General features: G+C 37.9%; 1 protein-coding gene across 1 annotated transcript; it reads left to right on the forward strand.

The window, feature by feature from the left end:
- Positions 1 to 1,463: 1,463 nt before the first annotated feature.
- LOC128855595 (uncharacterized) lies at positions 1,464 to 21,062 on the forward strand. Its single transcript, XM_054090624.1, has 3 exons — positions 1,464 to 1,837; positions 19,944 to 20,214; positions 20,292 to 21,062. Exons 1-3 carry the CDS (start codon positions 1,826 to 1,828, stop codon positions 20,789 to 20,791), a joined length of 783 nt encoding a protein of 260 aa, XP_053946599.1. The 5' UTR covers positions 1,464 to 1,825; the 3' UTR covers positions 20,792 to 21,062.
- Positions 21,063 to 21,616: the final 554 nt, after the last annotated feature.

Consider the following 21,616-nt stretch of genomic DNA (forward strand, 5'->3'; position numbering starts at 1 on the left):
CAGAGGAAGACCATTGCTCCGGTGGAAAGACCAGGTGGAGGAAACCCTATGCTCGCTTGGTGTACAGAATTGGAGAAGGCGCGCGCGGAGCAGAGGCGCCTGGAGAGAGTTAGTGAGGTCGGCCGTAACTCGGTAACGGGTTGTTATGGCCACCTAAGTAAGTAAGTAGTACTCTTACAAATAAATAAATAAAAAAATAATATTTTTGAGCCCTTTCGCTTGCATTAAAAACTGTGCAAAAAATTATGAATTTCGAAAGTTTGGCCAATGGGATATATGGGGTGACAATAGCAGTAGCGACAAAAAGCTGCATTAGGTAAAAAATATTGTATTTCTACAAAAATTTTAAATATTTGCAGAAGTAATGTAGTATGGCGCGTGCGGAAACATACGGGTACAGGTTCTGGACACCATATATAATATATACACACATACATGCATATACTCGTATCTGTATTTAGTATTAATAGCGTTCTTTGTACTAACAAAGCTATTTGAAATATTTGTAAGCACTCACACAAATGCAAGTACTAATAAAATACACTTGACATGAGCGTCATACCTATGGACCTACATATAGATACATCTGTATACACTTATATGTGTAAATATACATATACTTATATACACAAGTGTGTGTGTGTGTGTGTGCTTAAATTGTAATGTGAACCACCTGTTCGATTATCTCAGATTAAGCGCTCAACTTGCGAACAAATACTTTCAAAGCTGTTTACACCCTGTCATGGAGAATATTGTTTTTGTTTTGAAATATGGTATGCAATATCAGGCAAACCTGTAAGCACCACTACGACAACTAAGAAGCTATGCGGCTCCACGCCAGAAGCCTCCACCCAATTGTCTATGCGTTGCATGAGTGCAATGGAAGTGGCGATGGAGGTGTGCAACGCGATCGGTGGTTTATTTACATAAAAACCTGCAAATTCACCTCCACCTCCAACAACAACAACAACGGCCGTAGCGCGGGAATGCTTAGAACGCAAAAAGTAAAAATTCAAACCACTTTATTTATCCAGCATTAGAATACAAAGAGTGGTGGCAATGCGTCGACTTACCGACCAGCCGAGCAATCGAGCAACCCAGCAAGTGGCCAACCACAACAGCACCAAGCTGATCGACTATTACAATTTTACGCGAGTCATGGGCAATATTTTCTTGCTACCACAACTCGTTGCTTGCTACTGGTGGCTGCTGAAAAAAATGCCCTGACTGTGGCGACTATGACCACATAACCATGTCCGCCGTCCGCCGCCTGCCGCCCGCCTTCTGTCTGTTTGGCCACCATTCGCTTCGGCCGCTTGTATGCAGCGTTGCATAGTTGTTGTTATTCTCATTATTGTTGCGTTAGTTATGGTTGATTTCAGTCTTCTGGCGGGTGAATTGTTTTTGTGAAATTGTTATGTTTGCCGCTTGCGGTTCGTTGGCGATATAAAAGCGTACGACTCGTTGATTTTCTTTTGAGTTCGCTGTTTTGCTGGAGTCTGGTGCAAGTGCAAATTCGGTTTTTCTTCAAGTACGAAAAGAACTAAGCGTATTTGTAGTGCGCCATCATAAAGCAATTACAAAAACAAAAACAAATAGAAAAACTAAATAAAAGCAATATTTAATTAAATGACGAGGTTTTACAAAAATTGTGTGAAAAATTAAAAATTATGAAATAAACGAAAACTAAACATAGAATATAGAATAAACCAAAAACTCTTTGTTTATTTCATATTTTTTGCATAAAATAGCGCAAAATTAATAGTGCTTGTGTTGTTATTTTAAATTGCGGACTATTTTGGATTTTTTAAATTACGCAGCCATAATGAATAAATTGGTAAGAAAATGGAAAATGTGAAATGCAATAAAAAGCAATAAAAATTGGTTTAAGTGACTGCACAATTTCGAAACTTAATTACAATTTTGCTATTTCAAAATTGGAAAGGGATTTGAGTGAGTTGAAGTTGAGTGAAATGAAAATAAAAATAAAATTTTTGAATTGCTAAACTAACTAAATTAACTCAAGGGATTACCATTTTTGATACCGTTACTTACATATGCACATATGCACATAAATACATACAAACAGTAGCAGTTCATGCATGCAAAGATTTATGAAAATTGCATCAACAAAAAAAAAAACTAGAAAAAAAGCAAAAAAACTAAAACAAAAAAAAAAAATTATGAAATAAAAATTCTGAACGGTTTTTCTTTTTATTTCGACGAAATAGCTGAGATTATCTGATTTCAATCGAGCCTTTTGTTTATATGGCTGACCTCCAGTTTCTGGGCAATAAATGCTCGACTTAAAGACTGCCCTGACTTCACCGACATTTTCAAATGTGGGCCTATTGGAGCGTGTCTCATTTTCGAAGTCCATATCACCAAAACGGAATTGTTGAAACCACTGCTTTGCTGTTGCATTCGACAATATACAGTCAATTTACGACAATATTCAGAAAAAAGGAACCGCGATCATTTATGCAGTATAAAAGATACATATTTAAATTTTTTTTTTTGACGTGAAAATATGTACAAAACTACGAGTCGCAATTACTCAATAAGCCGGAGACTACACGGCATAACCTGGCATCTTCTTCATGATTTGAACCAGCTTTTCTGCGTAGCTCGTCAACAAAGAGGACCAGATTTTGCGAACTTAACGCACGACTTGCTTTAAATCATGTACTGGGTTGCCCGTATTCGACGGACCCATGTGTTTTTTTCTTTTAAATCAAAGAAAAACACAATTTTTTTGCTGTTGACGATAATAATCATTTTATTTGGTTCAAGTAGATTTGTTGACATCACTTTTTGAATATGATATCTCTCAAATGGCCGCCTTGAGCCTTTACGGCGTATTGCGCCCGTTTTGCAGCATTTTCCATAGTTTTAGCTAACATTTCAGCTGGAATAGCGGCTATTTCCGCACGAATGTTGTTCTTGAGCTCTTCTATGGTCTTTGGCTTATTAATATAAACCTTTGATTTTAAATATCCCCACAAGAAGAAGTCAGGTGGTGTTAAATCGGGCGAATGCGGTGGCCAGTTAAAATCGCCATTTTTCGACATCAAACGACGAGGCAACAATTTCTTCAAAAAATCGATTGTGGTGCGAGCTGTGTGTGGTGGAGCGCCGTCTTGTTGAAACCAGAACTGCCTCATACGCTTTCGTCGAATAATTGGCATCACAAAAGTGGTTCTCATATCGCGATAACGCTCCTGATTGACGGTAACAGCTTGACCATCTTTATTTTCGAAGGAAAACGGCCCAATAATCGTTTTCGCACTAACGCCGCACCAAACAGTGACTTTTTCGTCGTAAAGAGGTATCTCTTGAATTTCGTGAGGATTTTCCGTGGCATAAATATGGCAATGCTGCTTGTTTACCGTCCCATTCAATAAGAAATGAGCCTCATTGGACATGATGATTTTGTTCTTCTTCTTCTTTTGACTTCTTTTGTTGAATGTAAATTTCAACAACTTAGGAGCGCTCGCGTGGCGTGTACTGTTCCATGGTAAAAACCTGCTTGGACTGACACTTCCAACGCGGTATGTCATTAAGCGATCTGACGTCTCTGTCAAAAGATACAGGGCTGCTAGATGGGTCCGTCAAATATGGGCAACCCTGTACTGGCCTTCCGGCAAAATGCGTTTTCGTAGTTCCCCATACATTTTCAATGCAGCCGACGTCTGGAACTAGGAAGCCCAGTCCATTACTGTGGCGCTATTTTCTTGTTTTGTTGTTTCTCAATGTGAGAGCAGTGGATTTGAAGATGTGGAACGGTAGGATACGTCCGCCTTTTTCAGTCGTCGTTCGATGGTGTTGACACTTACATTTACTCCCTTTTTAGCAAGAATTGTGAGTGCTTGGCGTAGACACAAAGAAGTGTCCCGCTTAAAAAGTTGGACGATCACTTTATCCTGTTTTTTTGTCGTCCTCGCTTCAAACCACACTCGTCATCAACATTTTTGTACACCTTATACCACTGATTCCACATCACAACCAACTTTTTTGATTTTTTAAACACTTTTGCAGCCGCGGCGTAAGATATTTCGGCCCTTTCACTCATTTTTGTTTGGTTGCGTTTACGAGAAAGTTTCGAACGACACTAACCTCATTTAGCACTTGCGTCGTAGCCCTTGAGTGGGACTATTTTGCAGCAAAAAGCAGAGCGAAACATATCTTGAAGTTACAAGAAAAAATCCGGTTCTTTTCTTCTGACACAGATTGTATTGGGCTGTATTGGTCCACCTTCTCACTTCAGTTGTAGTGGTAGTAAGAAAGGCATTGAATTTACTCGTTCTTTACTTACTCCCAGAAGTGTATCCAAAATGCGCATCCCTCTGTCGAAGACCCAGCGAAGGGTTACCTTAAGCACTAAGCTAGAGCCTTATAAGGTTTTGCGATTCTCATGCCACCAGTGTATTATTGGGTTTCTACATTAACTTCATTATAATTGCCAAAAATATAATGCGTGGTTAACACATGGGCGGAAAAGTTCCAGGCCTAACAAAGAAAACACGTTTTTTTTGTTGTTCAAAATTAGCTTTATTCATCAACGTAATTTCCATCAAGACCAACGCAGTTACTTCAGCGTCACTCTAACATGTAAATACCACTTTTGTAGAACGGATTATCTGTTGCCTCAAAATAGGAATCAGCTTTAGTGATAACCTCTTCATTTCAGCAAAATCTTTTGCAGCAAGCAGTCGCTGGGAGCCATATCTAACAAATACGGTGGATATGGGAGCAATTCAAAGTTTAATTTAAGTGGCTTTGCCATTGTTTTGCCATCATAAACATGTTCTTGTTTCTGGTCAACAGTGAGCACACGCGGTACACACTTTGAACAGAGCTTTCTCATAGTCAAAGGCTCATGCAATATAAGCCAATACGTTTTTTTTGATATCTTTGCGATGTCAGCTAACTCACGCAACTTCATTTTCGATCATTCAAAACGATTTTGTGGATTTGTTTCATGTTTTCTAGTGTTACAGCCAGACCTACGACCACGTTTGAATTCAGCAAACCTTCATTTTATTGTTGTTTCTGATGGAGTGGTGTCCCCATAGCACTTTTCACGCTATTGCTTCGCTTGAACGGTATTCTTTCCCATTAAGAAGGAGTGTAAAATTAAAACACGGTATTCTTTTTGATCCATTAACAAAAAACAATTTTGAAAATAAAAAAAGTAGCGTCACTCTTAGCATAACAACTCACGAACTAATGCATAGAATATTATGAAATTTGAATATCTCTCTTTTTAATGTTAGTTCTATCGGAAGAAGCGGTACTAAGAAAGGCGGCCGCCGTAGCCGAATGGGTTGGTGCGTGACTACCATTCGGAATTCACAGAGAGAACGTCGGTTCAAATCTCGTTGAAAACACCAAAATTAAGAAAAATATTTTTCTAATAGTGGTCGCCCCTCGGCAGGCAATGGCAAACCTCCGAGGGTATTTCTGCCATGAAAAAGCTCCTCATAAAAATATCTGCCGTTCGGAGTCGGCTTGAAACTGTAGGTCCCTCCCTTTGTGGAACAACATCAAGACGCACAACACAAATAGGAGGAGAAGCTCGGCCAAACACCCAAAAAGGGTGTACGCGCCAGTTATATATAATATATACTAACGGAAGAAGAGGTGAATGCAATAAAACTAGTGCCATCTTTGTGTTGGACTTTTCAGCTTATGTGTTAAGTTGACAAATTAAGTCTATTTCCAGCTCTGTTATAAGGATCTCAAAACTAAGCATAAAATTTTGTTCTTAAATACCTATGTTTCCTATATAAAAAGAAAAATTTTGACTTGAGGAAATTTTTATTTTCACCTTTACGTGCTCCATTGCTTGTTTGTTTCTATACTCCAAAAATTATAATATAAATTTTCCTATAGGGTGATTAATTTCACACCACCTTGTATAGGGTTTTTTAGTAAGAGCGCTTCAACTTTTGAACTTTTTTGAATAAAACACAAACGGTTTGACTTTTTTAACTAATTTTTTTTTTATTATCGAGTTTGAACATATACATTTAAGTATGAAATTCGATTTCTTTTGCATGACCACCGCGTGCACGTTTTACGAAGTCCAATCGTTGAACCCAATTTTCGACCACTCTTTTGCATAAATCGGCTGAAATTCCAGCAATTTCGCGTTCAATATTGGCTCTGAGCTCACAAATCGTCGCCGGCTTGTTACTGTAGACCAATGACTTCACGTAACCCCAAAACGGGACGGCTTGTTAAATGGACCGTAAAAATGGCCGTAATGCTCTTAAAGTAGCAGCAACAGAACGTTTCTTTTTTAAGGGCTTATTAAAATTTTTGGCTCCTAAATAATATAAGTAAATTTTAGTACCCACTTTCCCTATATTTAAATCATAAATCTTGGCATAAAAATAGTAGAATTTTTTTGTATTATAAAAATATTTCCATTTTGTTGTTAATTTCTGTCTGTTCCGGGCCATTGTGCAGCTTAATTCTCTAACTCAGCTGAAGGTGGCCGTCACACCAATCCAATGTCTATGTGGGTGTTAGCTGTGGGTAAAACGGAGTTGCATTTGTGTTTTGTTTTGTGTACTTTTGGTTTGTTTGTGCGAGGCGCTGGATTACTCTTGTTTTTGCTGTCATTGCTTCAGTGGCGTAGACTATTGCGTTAGTTATGAGAATATATAAATTATCTTGAGAGGTTAGGCTACAGAAGCGATGAAAAAAGTTCACATATTTTTGGAATGGAATGGAATAAGGCGAAAATCAGAAAAGGGTCCTCTATTGTACACGGAGCTAACTACTTATATATACAGCGCACTCCTTCTTAACGAACACCTATCTTAAGTGGACACTTTTTTCAGTACTTATCACAAATCTTTGAAATTTTTTTGTACATTTTTTTCTCTTCAGCGGGCAACCCTACCATAACACGTTAACCCTCAAATAACATATTATATAATTAACTTTTTTTATACTTTTGCCATAAGCGGTCAAATTTTTCAGTCCCTTGCTGTCCGCTTAAGGGGTAATACACATTGGTTTTTTTATGTGTTTAGGTAAAATAGAACAAAAACTTTATAGAAATGTTTCCAATTTCGGCTGCGCTTTAAAGCTTCGATTTATAGATTAAAGTTTAAGATTGCTTTAAGAAAAGCGAAGAAAAGCACCAGGACTGTAACTACTTGTTTCTATCCATTCTTGGCATTTCATGCTAGCATCCATGGGCATAAAATTTCCGCGTATAGGGCGATGCCACTTTTGTAGAGCTCAGCAGGTATGCCATGTTTGTCGGCAGCCTTGCCATTCCGCAACTGTTTTATTGCAGCAATTTGGTGACGATGTTTGTATTCTCTAATTTATTTCGATATTATCATTACAAACTGCGGACTGGTGGATAGAGGGATCAAGTACGTTGTTGAGTACTTCCGAGAAATGCTCTTTCCCCCGACGAATTTGCTCTTACGCAGTAAGTAGGACGTTACCATTCAGATATTTTATAGGTTGCTCAACAGTGAGGCTTCTGTCAACCAATTTTTTGGTAATATTAAGGGGTAATATAAGCGGATTTTCAGGATTTTTTTTTTACAATAAAAAAATGAAAAACGAAATTCAAATTTGTTAGGCTTTTTATTTAACTTCTTTTACATACAAAAATGAAAGTTTTTTTAATTCTAATAATTTTAAAACAAAAATTAGACTTTTCTTTTAATTTTAATAATTTAAAAAATGACGCTGAAGTTGACCCTCCCGTAAAATTGGACCTGCACGATGTTGTCCATTTTGGCTTTTCTATTTATCTGAAACACAAATACCAAAAAAAAAAATTAATCAGTATGACCGTAGCTATGTCCCGCTACTGGAATCAGAAAAAAAAAATTGAAAAAATGGCAAGGTTTTGAATTTGACACTCTAGGTATCGGGGTTTTTTTGAGTTTTTTAATCAAAAAATACGAAATAATTGAAATAATAATAGTATTCTCTATATATTTATAATTGGCGCGTACACCCTTTTTGGGTGTTTGGCCGAGCTCCTCCTCCTATTTGTGATGTGCGCCTTGATGTTGTTCCACAAATGGAGGGACCTACAGTTTCAAGCCGACTCCAAACGACAGATATTTTTATGAGGAGCTTTTTCATGGCAAAAATACACTCGGAGATTTGCCATTGCCTGCCGAGGGGCGACCGCTATTAGAAAAATGTTTTTCTTAATTTTGGTGTTTCATTGAGATTGGAATCAACGTTCCGAATGGTAATCACGCACCAACCCATTCGGGTACGGCGGCCTAAGTAGTATATAGTAGAAGCTATAATATTGAGGATTTCCGAATGAAAATTTCACAGTATATTCTTAAGATAATATAGGTACTTTCGAAATATCGAAAAAATAAAAAAATCGATTTTTTGAAATTTTTATACCACCGGCTGCACGTTCGGCATCGCAGGCTAAGTTATTGATTGGACAGTCGCCTACATCCGATACTACTCTTCCAGCTGTCTGACTTGTGGAACATTACGATTAGCTTTACTCGTGGTTTGTTCTTTAATTGATTTGCGTTCGCTTATTTTGTTCCATGTTTCGTCACTCATCCAAGCCTTTTTCTTCTGGGTATAGGTCCCAGGATAATAACCACAGCTTCTCACAATGGATTTGGTTATTTTCCATTTTGCCTCTGCCGAGTTGCTAGCAATGCATTCAGCAGCTTGGTGGTATCTACACGGCGAGTCGCGGTACCGTGCCTTCACTTCAGGATTCTTCGCCGCTCAATGTTGCATTTCAAGGGCCGAGTTCTTGTTGTGGGTTTCTTCATGCCGGCAGTGCCAAGTCATATTTTTGTGTTGACGAAGTGATGATCGCTCACCAATTCGATATTAGCTGCCCGTTTGTTACGTACATCAAGCAAACATTTTTTATACCGCCGGCTAACTGCAATTTGGTCGATTTGGTTTGGAGTGCAGTGTCTAAGCGTGGACAACCAAGTTACCTTGTATTAGTCCCTATGCTCGAGGAGGGTGCTTCCAATGACCAGACTATGGTACTTGCGTTACAAAAATCGACAATCATTGCGAGTTCCTAGTCCCTACTTATCAATAAAGTGCTTTAATGAGGTGTTATCAGTGCCGACTTTTGCGTTTCGCTTATTATAACTAAGATTAGGAAACATATCACAACACGATTAATTATTATTTCCTTTATTTTGATATACAAGTTTTTGTGTTCGGTTAATACATTATCCAGGTATTAGAAATTTGTATGATCTACCTTTTTTTCTTTAATCGAAAAAAAAAAAACAAAAAATCACGATTATTACATAACAAAAAAAAAAGTGGATTTTCGGACGGAGCGACCGGTTTTAAGTGAGAATTGGATGGTCTAATTCTTAGCTATTAGCCTAGACAGACGGTGGCATTAATCAGAATTAACAATTTAATTTGGAATTATCTTAGGGATTAAGTGCAACTAATGCGGATTGACAACTAGAGTCAATTCTCATAATTTAAGGGGGTAAGGAGAATTTTTGATGGCAACATTGCCGAAAATGACCGCCAATATCTATTCTGAATTAAAATAATGAAACTTTCAAAGAGAAGAAAGACTGAAAGCAATCATTGCGGTATGGATGAGAAGGTATGGGTGCGATTGAAATTGCATTAATTGTTTTAATCTTTGAAGTAGAAGTTTACGATTTTTTAAGAGGTTAGGGGTAGGCAGAGGCCCTCAGCCCTCTCAGCTCATTTATCCACTGATTGTGTGGGCACCACTGCAAATACTCGCATTTCGCACTCATCCACCAACCTCGATAGCACTTAACGTTAATAAATGTTCTTTAGAATCGAAAAACTCTCAAACAAAGTTATGAAGGGCATTACAACTGAAAGTGAAGGTGGCGGTGTAAAATGCATTTACAGATGCATTACACTTTTTCAATAGCTTCGCAGTACAACAAACGAAGAAAGGAAATGAAATTGAGACTTTTTTCATTGCACTTTTTGGCCACGTGAAGAAGTAAGTCAATTTAAAACAGAAAATGGAAGAATTCCTAAAACTTTCTGAAGCATGCGGGAAACTTATGAAAAGGCGTTAAGAATGTGCCGACACACAACCACAAATGCACAAACAGGATGTCTAGCGATTGGTAAACCTAAGAAGTGGAAATTACGGAATAGATTTGAATAGGAAAAACATTGACCGAAATTATTTCTGTAGGTACAAATGTGTATGAGTGTAGATGCCCAGTAGGGGAAAATATTGGTTGTGAAGTAGAATAATGCCAGTTTACTTTTCAGTTCAACTTGTCCGTCTTCTATATTTTTTCCATGTTAGTCCTAAGTTAACTCCTAAAAAATAAAAACAAATTCTTTAAACAAACTAGTAAAGAAATACAATTTGAGATATTTACTGTACCAACCTAAGAGGGCCCGAAAAAATGGTGATTTTCAATATTTTTGTTTTTGCTTTACAAAAATAAAAACATAGCCTCAATAAATCATGTTTCGACTTGACTTAAGCAAAATTTCAAAAATTAGAAAAAAATTAATAATTATAGAAGTTATCGCTGTTTGTGTGGAGCCCGTTTCTCCAGAAGTCCCTTGCGGTGATCATCACAAGTCCTTGGAGATTCATCTTAAATCAATCGGACAAGAGAAATTAGTTTTATTAATAGATAGATAGAATAGATCCAAGTTTTTTTTGTTTCCAAAATTAAACTTATGGCGGCCTCAGAAAATATTTTTCAGATGTTCGAGAAAAACCGAAAATTAATTGTTTAAAAAAATCGAAATTTTTGAATAAAAATCCTTTGATCAGGCACGAGTTTTTTTTTGTTTTTCAAAACAGTATACATTTTACTGAAAACTACCAAGCGATTTTTAAGTTACAGTGATCACGAGTTCAAAAAACAAATTTAAAAAAAAACGCAAGTCTTGCTATCGCTTCTTTAATGAGGGCTTCCGAATGTTGAATTCTGAGCAATGTTCAGTACTCAGTTAACTTGTTAACGAAATGTGCACAGACCTTTCGTAAGTCGAAATTATCAATTAAAATGCGATAAATTGATATTTTGGAGATATTCAACTCCGATTCCATGAATTTCAACGATGACTTCGGTTATGTTTTTGATAAATTTACGAACAATTTCGATGGAGTTTTCGGTTATTACTGATTTTGTTCATTGTCATTTATGTCCTCTCAACCATCTTTGAAATGCGTAAACAACTCATGAACTCTGGCACGAGATAGACAATCAACGCCATAAACTTTTCTCATCAATTCAAATGTTTCGGTAAACGTTGTACCGATTTTGAAACAAAATTTGATATTAGCTCTTTGTGTGAAACTCATTTTTGTACCGAGGACACAAACATACTGCCGCTTTAGATGCATTAACTTCGCTTCCACTGAACCGAATGTCACCAAGCTTTGACTGGAAGTCAGCTAGGGATATAACTTCCAGCGCACTGACTCATTAAAAAGATGGCGCCTTCAAAAACATTTTTATGACACCAGTATTTTGGGCTTATCTTTGCATGATTCCTCGAAAACTTAATAAAGAGAATAGTGCTGAAAAGGTGTATCGAGTTACTTTATAATTATATTAGAAACTAAAAACATCCATCGGAAGTAGTTCCATTTTGCATGGGATAAATTATTTTATATAGATTACAAGTGAAATCCTACTCACATTTTAGTCCAATTATGTTTGGCCACAGGTGCCAATGTGGAAATAACAGCATTCCTATATAAACAGAAATAGCAAAATATGCGTGGAATGCGATCAAATGTAAATAACCCCTCGCTCTCTCTCCCCCTCATTACTCAGCACGCCCTCACATCATTCATTCAAAATAAATAGTTCACATACAAATATTAAACAACAACAACCACTCTAAAGAAACCAGTTCACTGAGTGAACTAGAAACCTCCATTGACTCATATACATAAGAATGCTTATTAAAGCTACACAAAGGCACTTATGTGTGAATGTGTGTGGGAATGTAGGCGTATAAATAAACATTATGGACACGTATGAGTATATAACTCGACATGTTTGCACTGAAATAGGTACAAAAGCTTAATTAAGTAAGTGCAATCGGTACCAATACATGCAGACATACATACATGCATTAATATGTTCATATGGTGAGTTGCACACACACATGCATATGCATATCGTTATACCCAATAACTGGTGCATGGGCATGGTAAGTAGGAGCACAACAATGCGTGTTCGCATAGCGATTGCCATAACTGTTGAAAACACAAGACGGCCTTGAGAAACTGAAAACGCCTGCTGCAAGCTGCTGGTCCCCTTCAACTGCACGCCTACATTCTTGAATTGGTTTAACAATTAACTGGTGCAAAGTAGGCAATAATGAAAGGTGCTGCAATTATAACTAAGACTTGCATGCTCAAATGCATAAATGTGTTATATGTACTTAGCTAAGTGTGTATGTATGTATGTATGTACCGGAGGCAAGCTCTAAATTAGCAAGCATTTGTGGTAATATTTTAATGAGTAAAAAAATATATGAATATTTTATATAATTTAATGGATACTGAAGAAAATTTGTGCAGTCGTAGCTGGCGTACTGTGGAATAATTTGTATTCGTTATATGTAGAAAATGCGCAACACTGTGAGGGGAAAAAATTGTAAAATATCATCGAGAACTTTGCGCCACTTGTAACTAACACTCTAATCACTGTACAGATCTATAAGTAAAAACACTCTCAGCTGATCGTTAAAAAAGCCCTACTGCTGAGATCAGCTGATTCCAAAAAGGTCTCTTCTGTAACGTGGTTGCATAAAAAATGATTAAATTTCTTGGAAAGTCATATCAAAAAGTCTAAAAAATGCATTATTTTAGCTAAGAAATATATTTAAAATATTTGTTATTGTAAATTTACAGAGTCAAAGATGTTAATGTATTTTCTATTTTTTGTATGGATATTTTATCGTTTTTAATGTTGCTATTACAATTCCAATTTGACATAGCAACCCCGCCAGACCATCAGACATGTAGGTGCCTGTCAAAAAAAATGGAAGAAGAGTAGTGTTTTTTCTTGCAATTTTGTACAATGACTTTAATAACATAAAATTTAATAGACTTTAAAACTGCATACCCAAATTTTTTAACTTTTAGAATGGGGTAAGATAGGTAATTTTTTTTGGATACCTCTTGCTACGGTGTTTTTGCATTCATTTTGAAAAATAAGCAAGATTTTGAAAAATTATTTGTCTGCGAACATTTTGGTTATACTGACTTATGTTTGGCTAAATATTTTGGAAACTGCATTCAATAAGACAAAGGTACTTTTTTTGATATTTTCAAAATCGGGGGGCACGACAGGTCACTATATGTGAGGGGAAAAGAACAATGTAAATGGCTTGGAAATTAACGTTTTAACTTTTATTTATGGAGTATGAACACTGCACATGTTATAAAAGTTAGGAATTTTTCTTTAATTCATTTTTCTTCTCTTCTTTGGTAAATTTTTCGCGTTTTTGTATGAGCTTCTGCCTCTTTGCAGCCTCTCTTTCTTCTTTTCTTTCGTCGGCAAATTGTTTTTTTGCTTCCGCGTCCGATTTCTTCTGAGCTGCAGCTGCTTGCTCAGCGCGTTATGACTCTAGCATCACTGCATCTGTGAGAAGTGCAGCTTTACGTCGCTCCCGGCCTCGATTTGATGGCTTGCGCAGTGGAATGTCCTCAATTGGAATTAATAGGTCGAGATTCGATCGATCTGGCTCTTGATCGGCATTCGATAAAACAGGCTCTTCATGGTCATTGGATGGCTCCAATTTCTTTCAATTTGCATGCGAATTGAAAAGCAAGTGAGCGTATTTGTTGGTATGAAAGTCCGTAGAACATATTTGCTGCTTTAACCAAGTAATCGCGCAACATTTTTTCTTTTTTGTCATTAAATACCTATAGGTTAAGAAAACGACTAGTAAATAAATAATAAAATAGCACCAGGAATTTAAATCGTTAGATTTTTTACTTACGCGTAATTTCTGACACGCTTCTATTGATGACGAGCACTTTCCTATCACGCGAGCACGTAATGTTTCGAATGGAATTTTAAATTGTTTAGAAGCTGATCGAACACTAGCGCCATCTCGGATTGCCGCGATTGCGTTTTTTACGTCCTCTTCACTTCGTTTCGACGTTTTTCGCACATAATTACGCACCATTTTGCTGCAAAAACAATTAAAATTTATTTTATTCAATTAAAAGTAGTGACCTATAATGCCCCCTGACGGCTGACCTATAGTGCCCCCAAGCACATGTTTTATGTTAGTGTCGATATTTTTTTTTTAAACAAAAATATCAAAAAACTAACACATTATTCGTGTTCAGCATTATTTTCTACGTAAAATAAAACTCTCCTGACAAATATTTACATACATTAAATAGAATAAAAAAAATGCTATGTCGGAGAAAAGCTCACAAAAAACTAAACGACGCCAGAACTAGGATAACTAATCAATGGTGACGGCCGAAATGACAGTCGCGAACGTTGTTCCCCACCACGTATTCAATTCACATAAGACGAGTGACCTCTGCAAAAACAGTGCGACGAAAACCCCACCTACCTATTGTGCCCCCATACCTATCTTACCCCATTCTACTAATGTTTTTAATAATTTTTTTTTTTTTAATTTTGATTAATTCTGAAATTTTGATGAAAATTAGTGGATTTTTTATAAATTTTGTACACACCTTGAGACCCTTATTTAAATGGTATTTGATATAATAGGACTATGAATAAGTTCGTGCGGTTTTTTTCGAAATTTGAAACTTTATTGACGTAAAATGGTTACAAATTTAATATTCAAAATATTGTCCATCGCTTACTACTACTTTTTCCCATCTTTCTGGCAATTCACGGATTCCCTTTGTGAAAAATTCGGTCGGTTTTGCCGCAATCCACGAATCGATCGATTTTTTGACTTCATCGTAATTACGGAAGTGCTGGTCAGCCAGGCCATGTTGCATCGATCGGAAGAGATAGTAATCGGATGGCGCAAGGTCTGGACTATACGGCGGGTGGGGTAGGACATCCCATTTGAGCGTTTCTAAGTATGTTTTGACCACTTGTGCAACATGTGGCCGAGCATTGTCATGTTGCAAAATAACTTTGTCGTGTCTATCGGCGTATTGCGGCCGTTTTTCTCGCAGTGCTCGGCTCAAACGCATCAATTGTCGTCGGTAGACATCCCCCGTAATCGTTTCATTCGGTTTCAGTAGCTCATAATACACAACACCCAGCTGGTCCCACCAGATACACAGCATAACCTTCAGGCCATGAATATTCTGCGCCGACGTCGATGTTGAAGCATGGCCAGGGTATCCATACGTTGCCCGACGTTTTGGATTGTCGTAATGGACCCACTTTTCATCGCCAGTCACAATTCGATGCAAAAAACCCTTTCTTTTGTGCCGTTGAAGCAGTTGTTCGCATGCCATAAAACGGCGTTCAACGTCTCTTGGCTTCAATTCATACGGCACCCAATGGCCTACCTTTCGGATCATTCCCATGGCTTTTAAACGTTTGGAAATGGTTGATTGATCAACTCCCAAAGTTTTTGCAACCTCTTCTTGCATTTGAGCCGGATCTTGATCGAGCAATTCCTCCAATTCGGTATCCATGAACTTTGGCGGCGCACCCTCGCGTTCTTCGTCTTCCAAGCCAAAATCACCACTTTTAAAGCGTGCAAACCACTTCTGGCACGTTCGCTCAGATAGAGCATGCTCACCATAAACTTCCACCAAGATACGATGACTTTCGGCTGCTTTTTTCTTCATATTAAAATAATGAAGAAGAATTCCCCGCAAAAACACATTATTTGGCACGAAATTCGACATTTTCAAGTGTGGTAAAAATATTGTTGTTTACGCTTCAAATAAAAAACTTATACTGACGTTTGTGCCTTACGACAGTAGCTCTCCAATGAATGTTTGGAAATGTGGATCGATGGAATAATAATCAAGTTACGCCATCTGTTGTAAAACCGCACGAACTTATTCATAGTCCTATTAGAATAAACCATCGTTTTTCTAAAAAATATAACAAAACTATTATAAAAAAAAGACATAAGTAGTATAAACTGGTGAAAAGTACTTAGAACTATAGGTTTTTTGGTAGCTGACGTAGCCGAATGGGCTGGTGCATGACTATCATTCGAGAGTACGCAGATTTGAGTCTCGGTGCATGAGCATGAAGTTATAGAAAAAGTTTGCTCAAATAGCAGCCACCCCTTGACAGACAATGGCAAACCTCCTCATAAAAACCATTTAGCGTTTAGCGTCGGCTTAAAACTGTAGGTCCCTCCATTTGTCAAACAACATCAAGACGCATACCTCAAAGAGAGGGGAAGGAGGAGCTCGGCTAATTATACTGGAGCCTAACTTTTGCGGTACACTTACAAAATTTCCTCAAGCTTATTATTATTTAGTTTTTATTTTCTGCAAATGATTCAAAACTGTTTTATAGTCGAGTTTTAGATCCTGGGTAGTGCTACGACTACTAACATGCCGGTTAACTTCGATTATTTCTGAACGGAATCGATGAAATCCAAATTGCACGTTTATTAGCTGTTACAGTATCGGCACCTTAAACACATTTCACAATTTCAGCAGCCTGGTTTCAATTTTCACCTTTAACAAAGAAAAACATTAAAATGTACTGAATTTTTTCTTTGTTGACTTCTATTGCTAACAACCTGTAAATCACAACTTAATGGAACAAAAAAAAACACAACAGCAAACAATTTTTGTTTAGTATGAAATATCACCTTGACAACTAGCAAAAACTTTAAATTGTTTGATCGTCACTATGCGAGATATCGATCACTACAGCCATATGCCGAGAAAAAAATTCTCTTTTAAAATTTTAAATTTTAAACTTTTTCCGCAAACTAATATGAAAAGAAATATAGTGAAAAAAAACAGTTGAAAAACGGTAAAATTAGTATTCATCGAGAAAGTGAGTATATCGGCTCCATGAAAATATTTTGTTTCTGTTAAAAGGTAGGTAGGTAGGTAGGGTGGCTGTCATAAGACACACTTAGACCTTTCGCAGGTCCATTGTGATACCACTGGAGCTTATCCTTACTCTACGTATTCCTTTTCAAACCATCCGGTTGCTTTAATAAACGAGCAGAGCTTCGTTAGTTTTAGATGGGCTATGTCCGCTACATCGGTTAGAAATGCTGTATCAAGAGTGCGCAGCCTTCTCATAGCTAGGCTTTCACACTCACATAAAAGGTGTCTGACTGTTTCCTCTTCTTCTGTATTAAGACAGCTTCTACAGAAATCGAAGTACGGGAGTCCTAACCTTCTAGCGTGGCTGCCTATTAAACAATGACCAGTTAATACACCTATCATTTTTCTTATAGATTCTCTGTTGAATCTTAGCAAGATCTTCGATCGACCGCTGTTCCAGTTCGGCCATGTCTGTCTGCTTAGTTCGCATGTTGTGAGGTTTTGCCAGCTTGTATTTACCTTTTTGATGGTTTCCCTGTCTATAAGTAATTTACGAGTGGCCAAAGGCATGAGTATCAGCGCCTTATCCGGTTCGAGATCGAGCGTTGTACCGGTTCTTGCAAGTTCATCCACCTTACAGTTTCCTGTAATGTTCCTGTGGCCTGTTACCCAGATAAGGTGCACCTTGTAGCACTTAGATACGTCATCTAGTAGTTTAAAACATTCTAGAACTGTTTTTGATTCAAGCGCTTTTATTGCTGCTTGACTGTTCGAGTAAATGAAGACTTCATTTGCGGATAATACTCTCGTTTTTATTTCTTTAAGTCCCTCTTTTATGGCAGTGACTTCTGCCTGAAATACACTGCAATGGTCAGGTAAGCGAAATGATTGGCATACTCCGAGTTTGTTGGAGTAGACCCCTCCACCTCCTTTTTAGACCAGTTTTGAGCCATCTGTGTAGATGTTTAAGTAATTTTTCTCAACAATAAGCCCGTTATCCCGTTCCTCTTTGGAAGGAAATACTGTGACAAAGGATTTATTAAAATTGATGTCCTTGGTCTTACAAAAATCCGTTGTGCTGGGAATGCAGGGGAATTGTTCTAAAATTGAAGAGTGTCCTCTTTGGTTCGTTCTGAGTAGGCCGATTTCTCTTAGTCTGAGAGTTGCTTTGGCAGCTGTTTGCTTACCGTATTGCTCTATTGGTAAAATGTTAAGCATAATATTTAGTGCATCTGTGGGTGTGGTTCTGAGGGCCCCGCAGATGCAAAGACTGGCCATTCTTTGGACGTGTGCCATGGTTCTTTTAATGTACAATTTATCTGGAGCTGGCCACCATTCTGTTAAAAAGTGAAATTGAAATTTGAAAAGGTCGAGCCAAGGAGCACCAGGAGATTTGGCGGCTCCTAAAACACTCAGGCTAAAAAGTACATTGCATTTAGAGCTCTGGAAAGTATCAGAGAAAGAGATAAGAAAGAATAGAGACAGAGATAGAGATAATTAGTCCTGTGAGAACTTTTCAGGTCCTTTGGCAAATCTGTAAATATCCTCCAGTTTTAGAGAACGAACACAACATCCGAACCCAAAACCCAAAACCCTCGTAGCCGTGCTCTAGCAAAGGCAGGACACTCACAGAGAAAGTGCTTCGTGGTAGCCGCCTCCTCCAAGCAAGACAGTCACATTAGGTCCTCAATGATTCCAATGGTGGTCATATACCGACCCCATGGGTTGTGTGCTGTAATAATACCGACCATCAACCGAACGTCTTTTCTTTGAAGTTTTGCTGGAAAGTTTGACGGGTTTCTGTTCGGACTTGTCACAAAACACTTTGCAGTTCTGTAGCAAATTTTCATAAATCCGGTAAAGGTCGAAGTAAATTAAAAAATAATAATAATTGAAATTAAAAAGTATGTTAACTAAGTAAGTAGTCAAAACTAGTCAATATGTGCTACGTTTGCAAACATTTTGGGTGATGTATTTACTTTAGAGGTTTGCTACTAAATCATCCTACTTCAATTACGCATAAATGCATTTGTGTATCAGAAAACTCAAGTCACATAACAGTTCTCGATATAAGAGCTATATATGCAAGGCTGATAGATTACCAGGTTGGTGAAAATGAGATTGAGCGAATAACTTCGGTTGTCACGTCACCAGGGACTCGGCAGCAGAATTCCGCCTGCTCATTTCACAAAATCGTCCAATCAGCCGTTGTTCAGATGGAAACGCAGCAACATTAGCATAGGCTGTGTTGATTTTTTTCGTACATCACCAACACAATCTCAGTTTTTTCGTAACCAAACCGTTGTCTTGTCCCCAGATGCGTCAGCCACTCAGCTGGTTCTTTCAAATTTGCCTTGACTTCACCTTTTCACCATGCTATGTGAGTGAGCCGCGCTCTGAGCGGCTCCGAGCTGGAGAACAAAATTGTTCAATGCTTACATATGTATTATACCTACATTTTGAGTCACGCTTATTCTGTATGGTATACAAAAACAAAATTACGTGCATACAATGACAGTGACTTGCTGAAGGAAAATATCACACGCGAACTTTGGTCGTTTAAAAAGTTTATGGTAAAAATCTAAAAACATACAATTTTTATGTAATGCCAGTAGCGAAATTCAATAAAATCGCAGGTACTCACATCTTAAATTGCCACCACAAATCCACAAAAATGTCGTTAATTTAATGCTCTAATAATACATACAGTTCTTTGAATCGTTAAATCGCCTTTAAGTATAATGATATTATTTGCAAAATTGCTGCTGTTATTACGCCTGAGCCAATGAAGTGATTCAATTTCAAGGTCAGCCACATTACCAAGTGGTTGTGTCACGGTGTGTGTAATTTTATGAAAAAATACCCAAACAAATCCGTTTGCTGCGCTTTGTTAATACTACTTTTCATTTTTTTTTTCATTTTTTCTACGAGTATTTACCTTATCCACGTTTTTTCGTTTTTATGATTTCAGTTCATAGTCAGCTGCCTCTTATTGGGCATACAAATCCAACAGTCACACCAACAACACGACTATACGACACCAGTGCCTATATTGAAACAGATCGATCGCCACAATGACGATGGTTCATATACGTACGGCTATGAAGCGGCAGATAAGAGTTATAAAATCGAAACCAAATATCCTGGTGGAGAGGTCTTTGGCAAATACGGGTATCTGGATGATCAGGGCAAGTTGCGTGAAATCGAGTATGGAGCTAGTAAGCGTGGCTTTGAACCTGCTGGTGAGTTCATTTGTAGCCTGAGATGTGCATCTCATTTTACTATGTACTATATAATACATTTTTTAATAAAATTTTAGGCAGCGACATTAATGTGCCACCACCAACGCTCACCAACAACAATCCCTACCCGCTGGGACCGAACGAAATCGACGATGGACAGTATCGCGAAGATCCTGCTGTCTATTATAGGGATCAAAAGTACAATCGTCCTCCAGTGGCAGCAAGCAAATTCAGTTTGAATAATTTGAATCAACCTCAACGATCGCACTACAATCCGCCTGCGCCGCAGTACTATAACCCACCCCCACCACCACCGCCACAACAGCCGCGTTATCAACAATTCGGTTTCCAACACCAACCACCTCAATATAGGCAGCCAGCTCCACCACCACCACCACCGCCACAGCCCCATTACCAGCCGCACTACCAGCCACAATACCAACATCGTTCATATCAGCCACAACCACAGCCTCAGTATCCATATGGTAGTTTGCCACAACACCACCATCCCGCGCTGAAGAATCTCGATATCTGGAGTGGTTCGTATAGCATTGATTACACGGGACGGCGTAAGTAAGAAGGTCGGAATGTGTGCTAGAATGTGGGTGGTTTTGAACTTGTAGAAGGCTGCGAAGGTTTAGTTGAGAGCGTGTGAAGCGGAACGAGCTGTGGCGAATGCGGTGAGATCGTCAGCATAAAGACTTGTACTGATTTTGTTGATGACACCAATCAGTTACTAAGATTTTTTTTACATGTAAATACTTGTATTTGTAATTTTCTAATAACGCCGATTAGTTAAGGCGAACGAGTCGAAATATATGAATATTTATCTAAACTGTTATAAAATACTTAAAACCTATTGATTTAAATAGCAATGAGCTATGCATGCAAAAATGATGGGAATTGTGTGCAATTGGAGTATAAATTCCATGCCCTGTTATCAGTGACATGGACAGTCTAATTTTGACTGGTTGTTTTTTAATAGCAATGAAGGCTGATCCGATAGTAAACAGATCAGACGAATAGATACCTCATAAATTAAAGCTCTGAAAAGACTCTGTGCTCACCACGAAACACTGCAGCTCACGACTTTTTTGGTTTGGCATATGGAAGAATTGTCTTCTTTATTTAATCGATACATTTTTTTTTGTCGGGAAAACTAGCAAGTGCTGGAGTGCTATCAGACAACATTATGTCCATTGTACTGCACTTGCGTTCCATTTTTAATTTTCTTTTTTTTGTTTTTACCCGACCTCTGAAGAAATCGAAGTAGATCTTGTGGTGCCAAGAGGCCAAGGTGATCGCTTCTTAGCACATCAGTGCCAAAGACCTCAAGCCCGATTCGAGCGAAGGCCGGACAGATGCACAAAAAGTGGTCCGCAGTTTCATCCTCCTCCCCACA

Source organism: Anastrepha ludens, chromosome 2, assembly GCF_028408465.1.
Source record: "Anastrepha ludens isolate Willacy chromosome 2, idAnaLude1.1, whole genome shotgun sequence".
Lineage (NCBI taxonomy): Eukaryota > Metazoa > Arthropoda > Insecta > Diptera > Tephritidae > Anastrepha > Anastrepha ludens.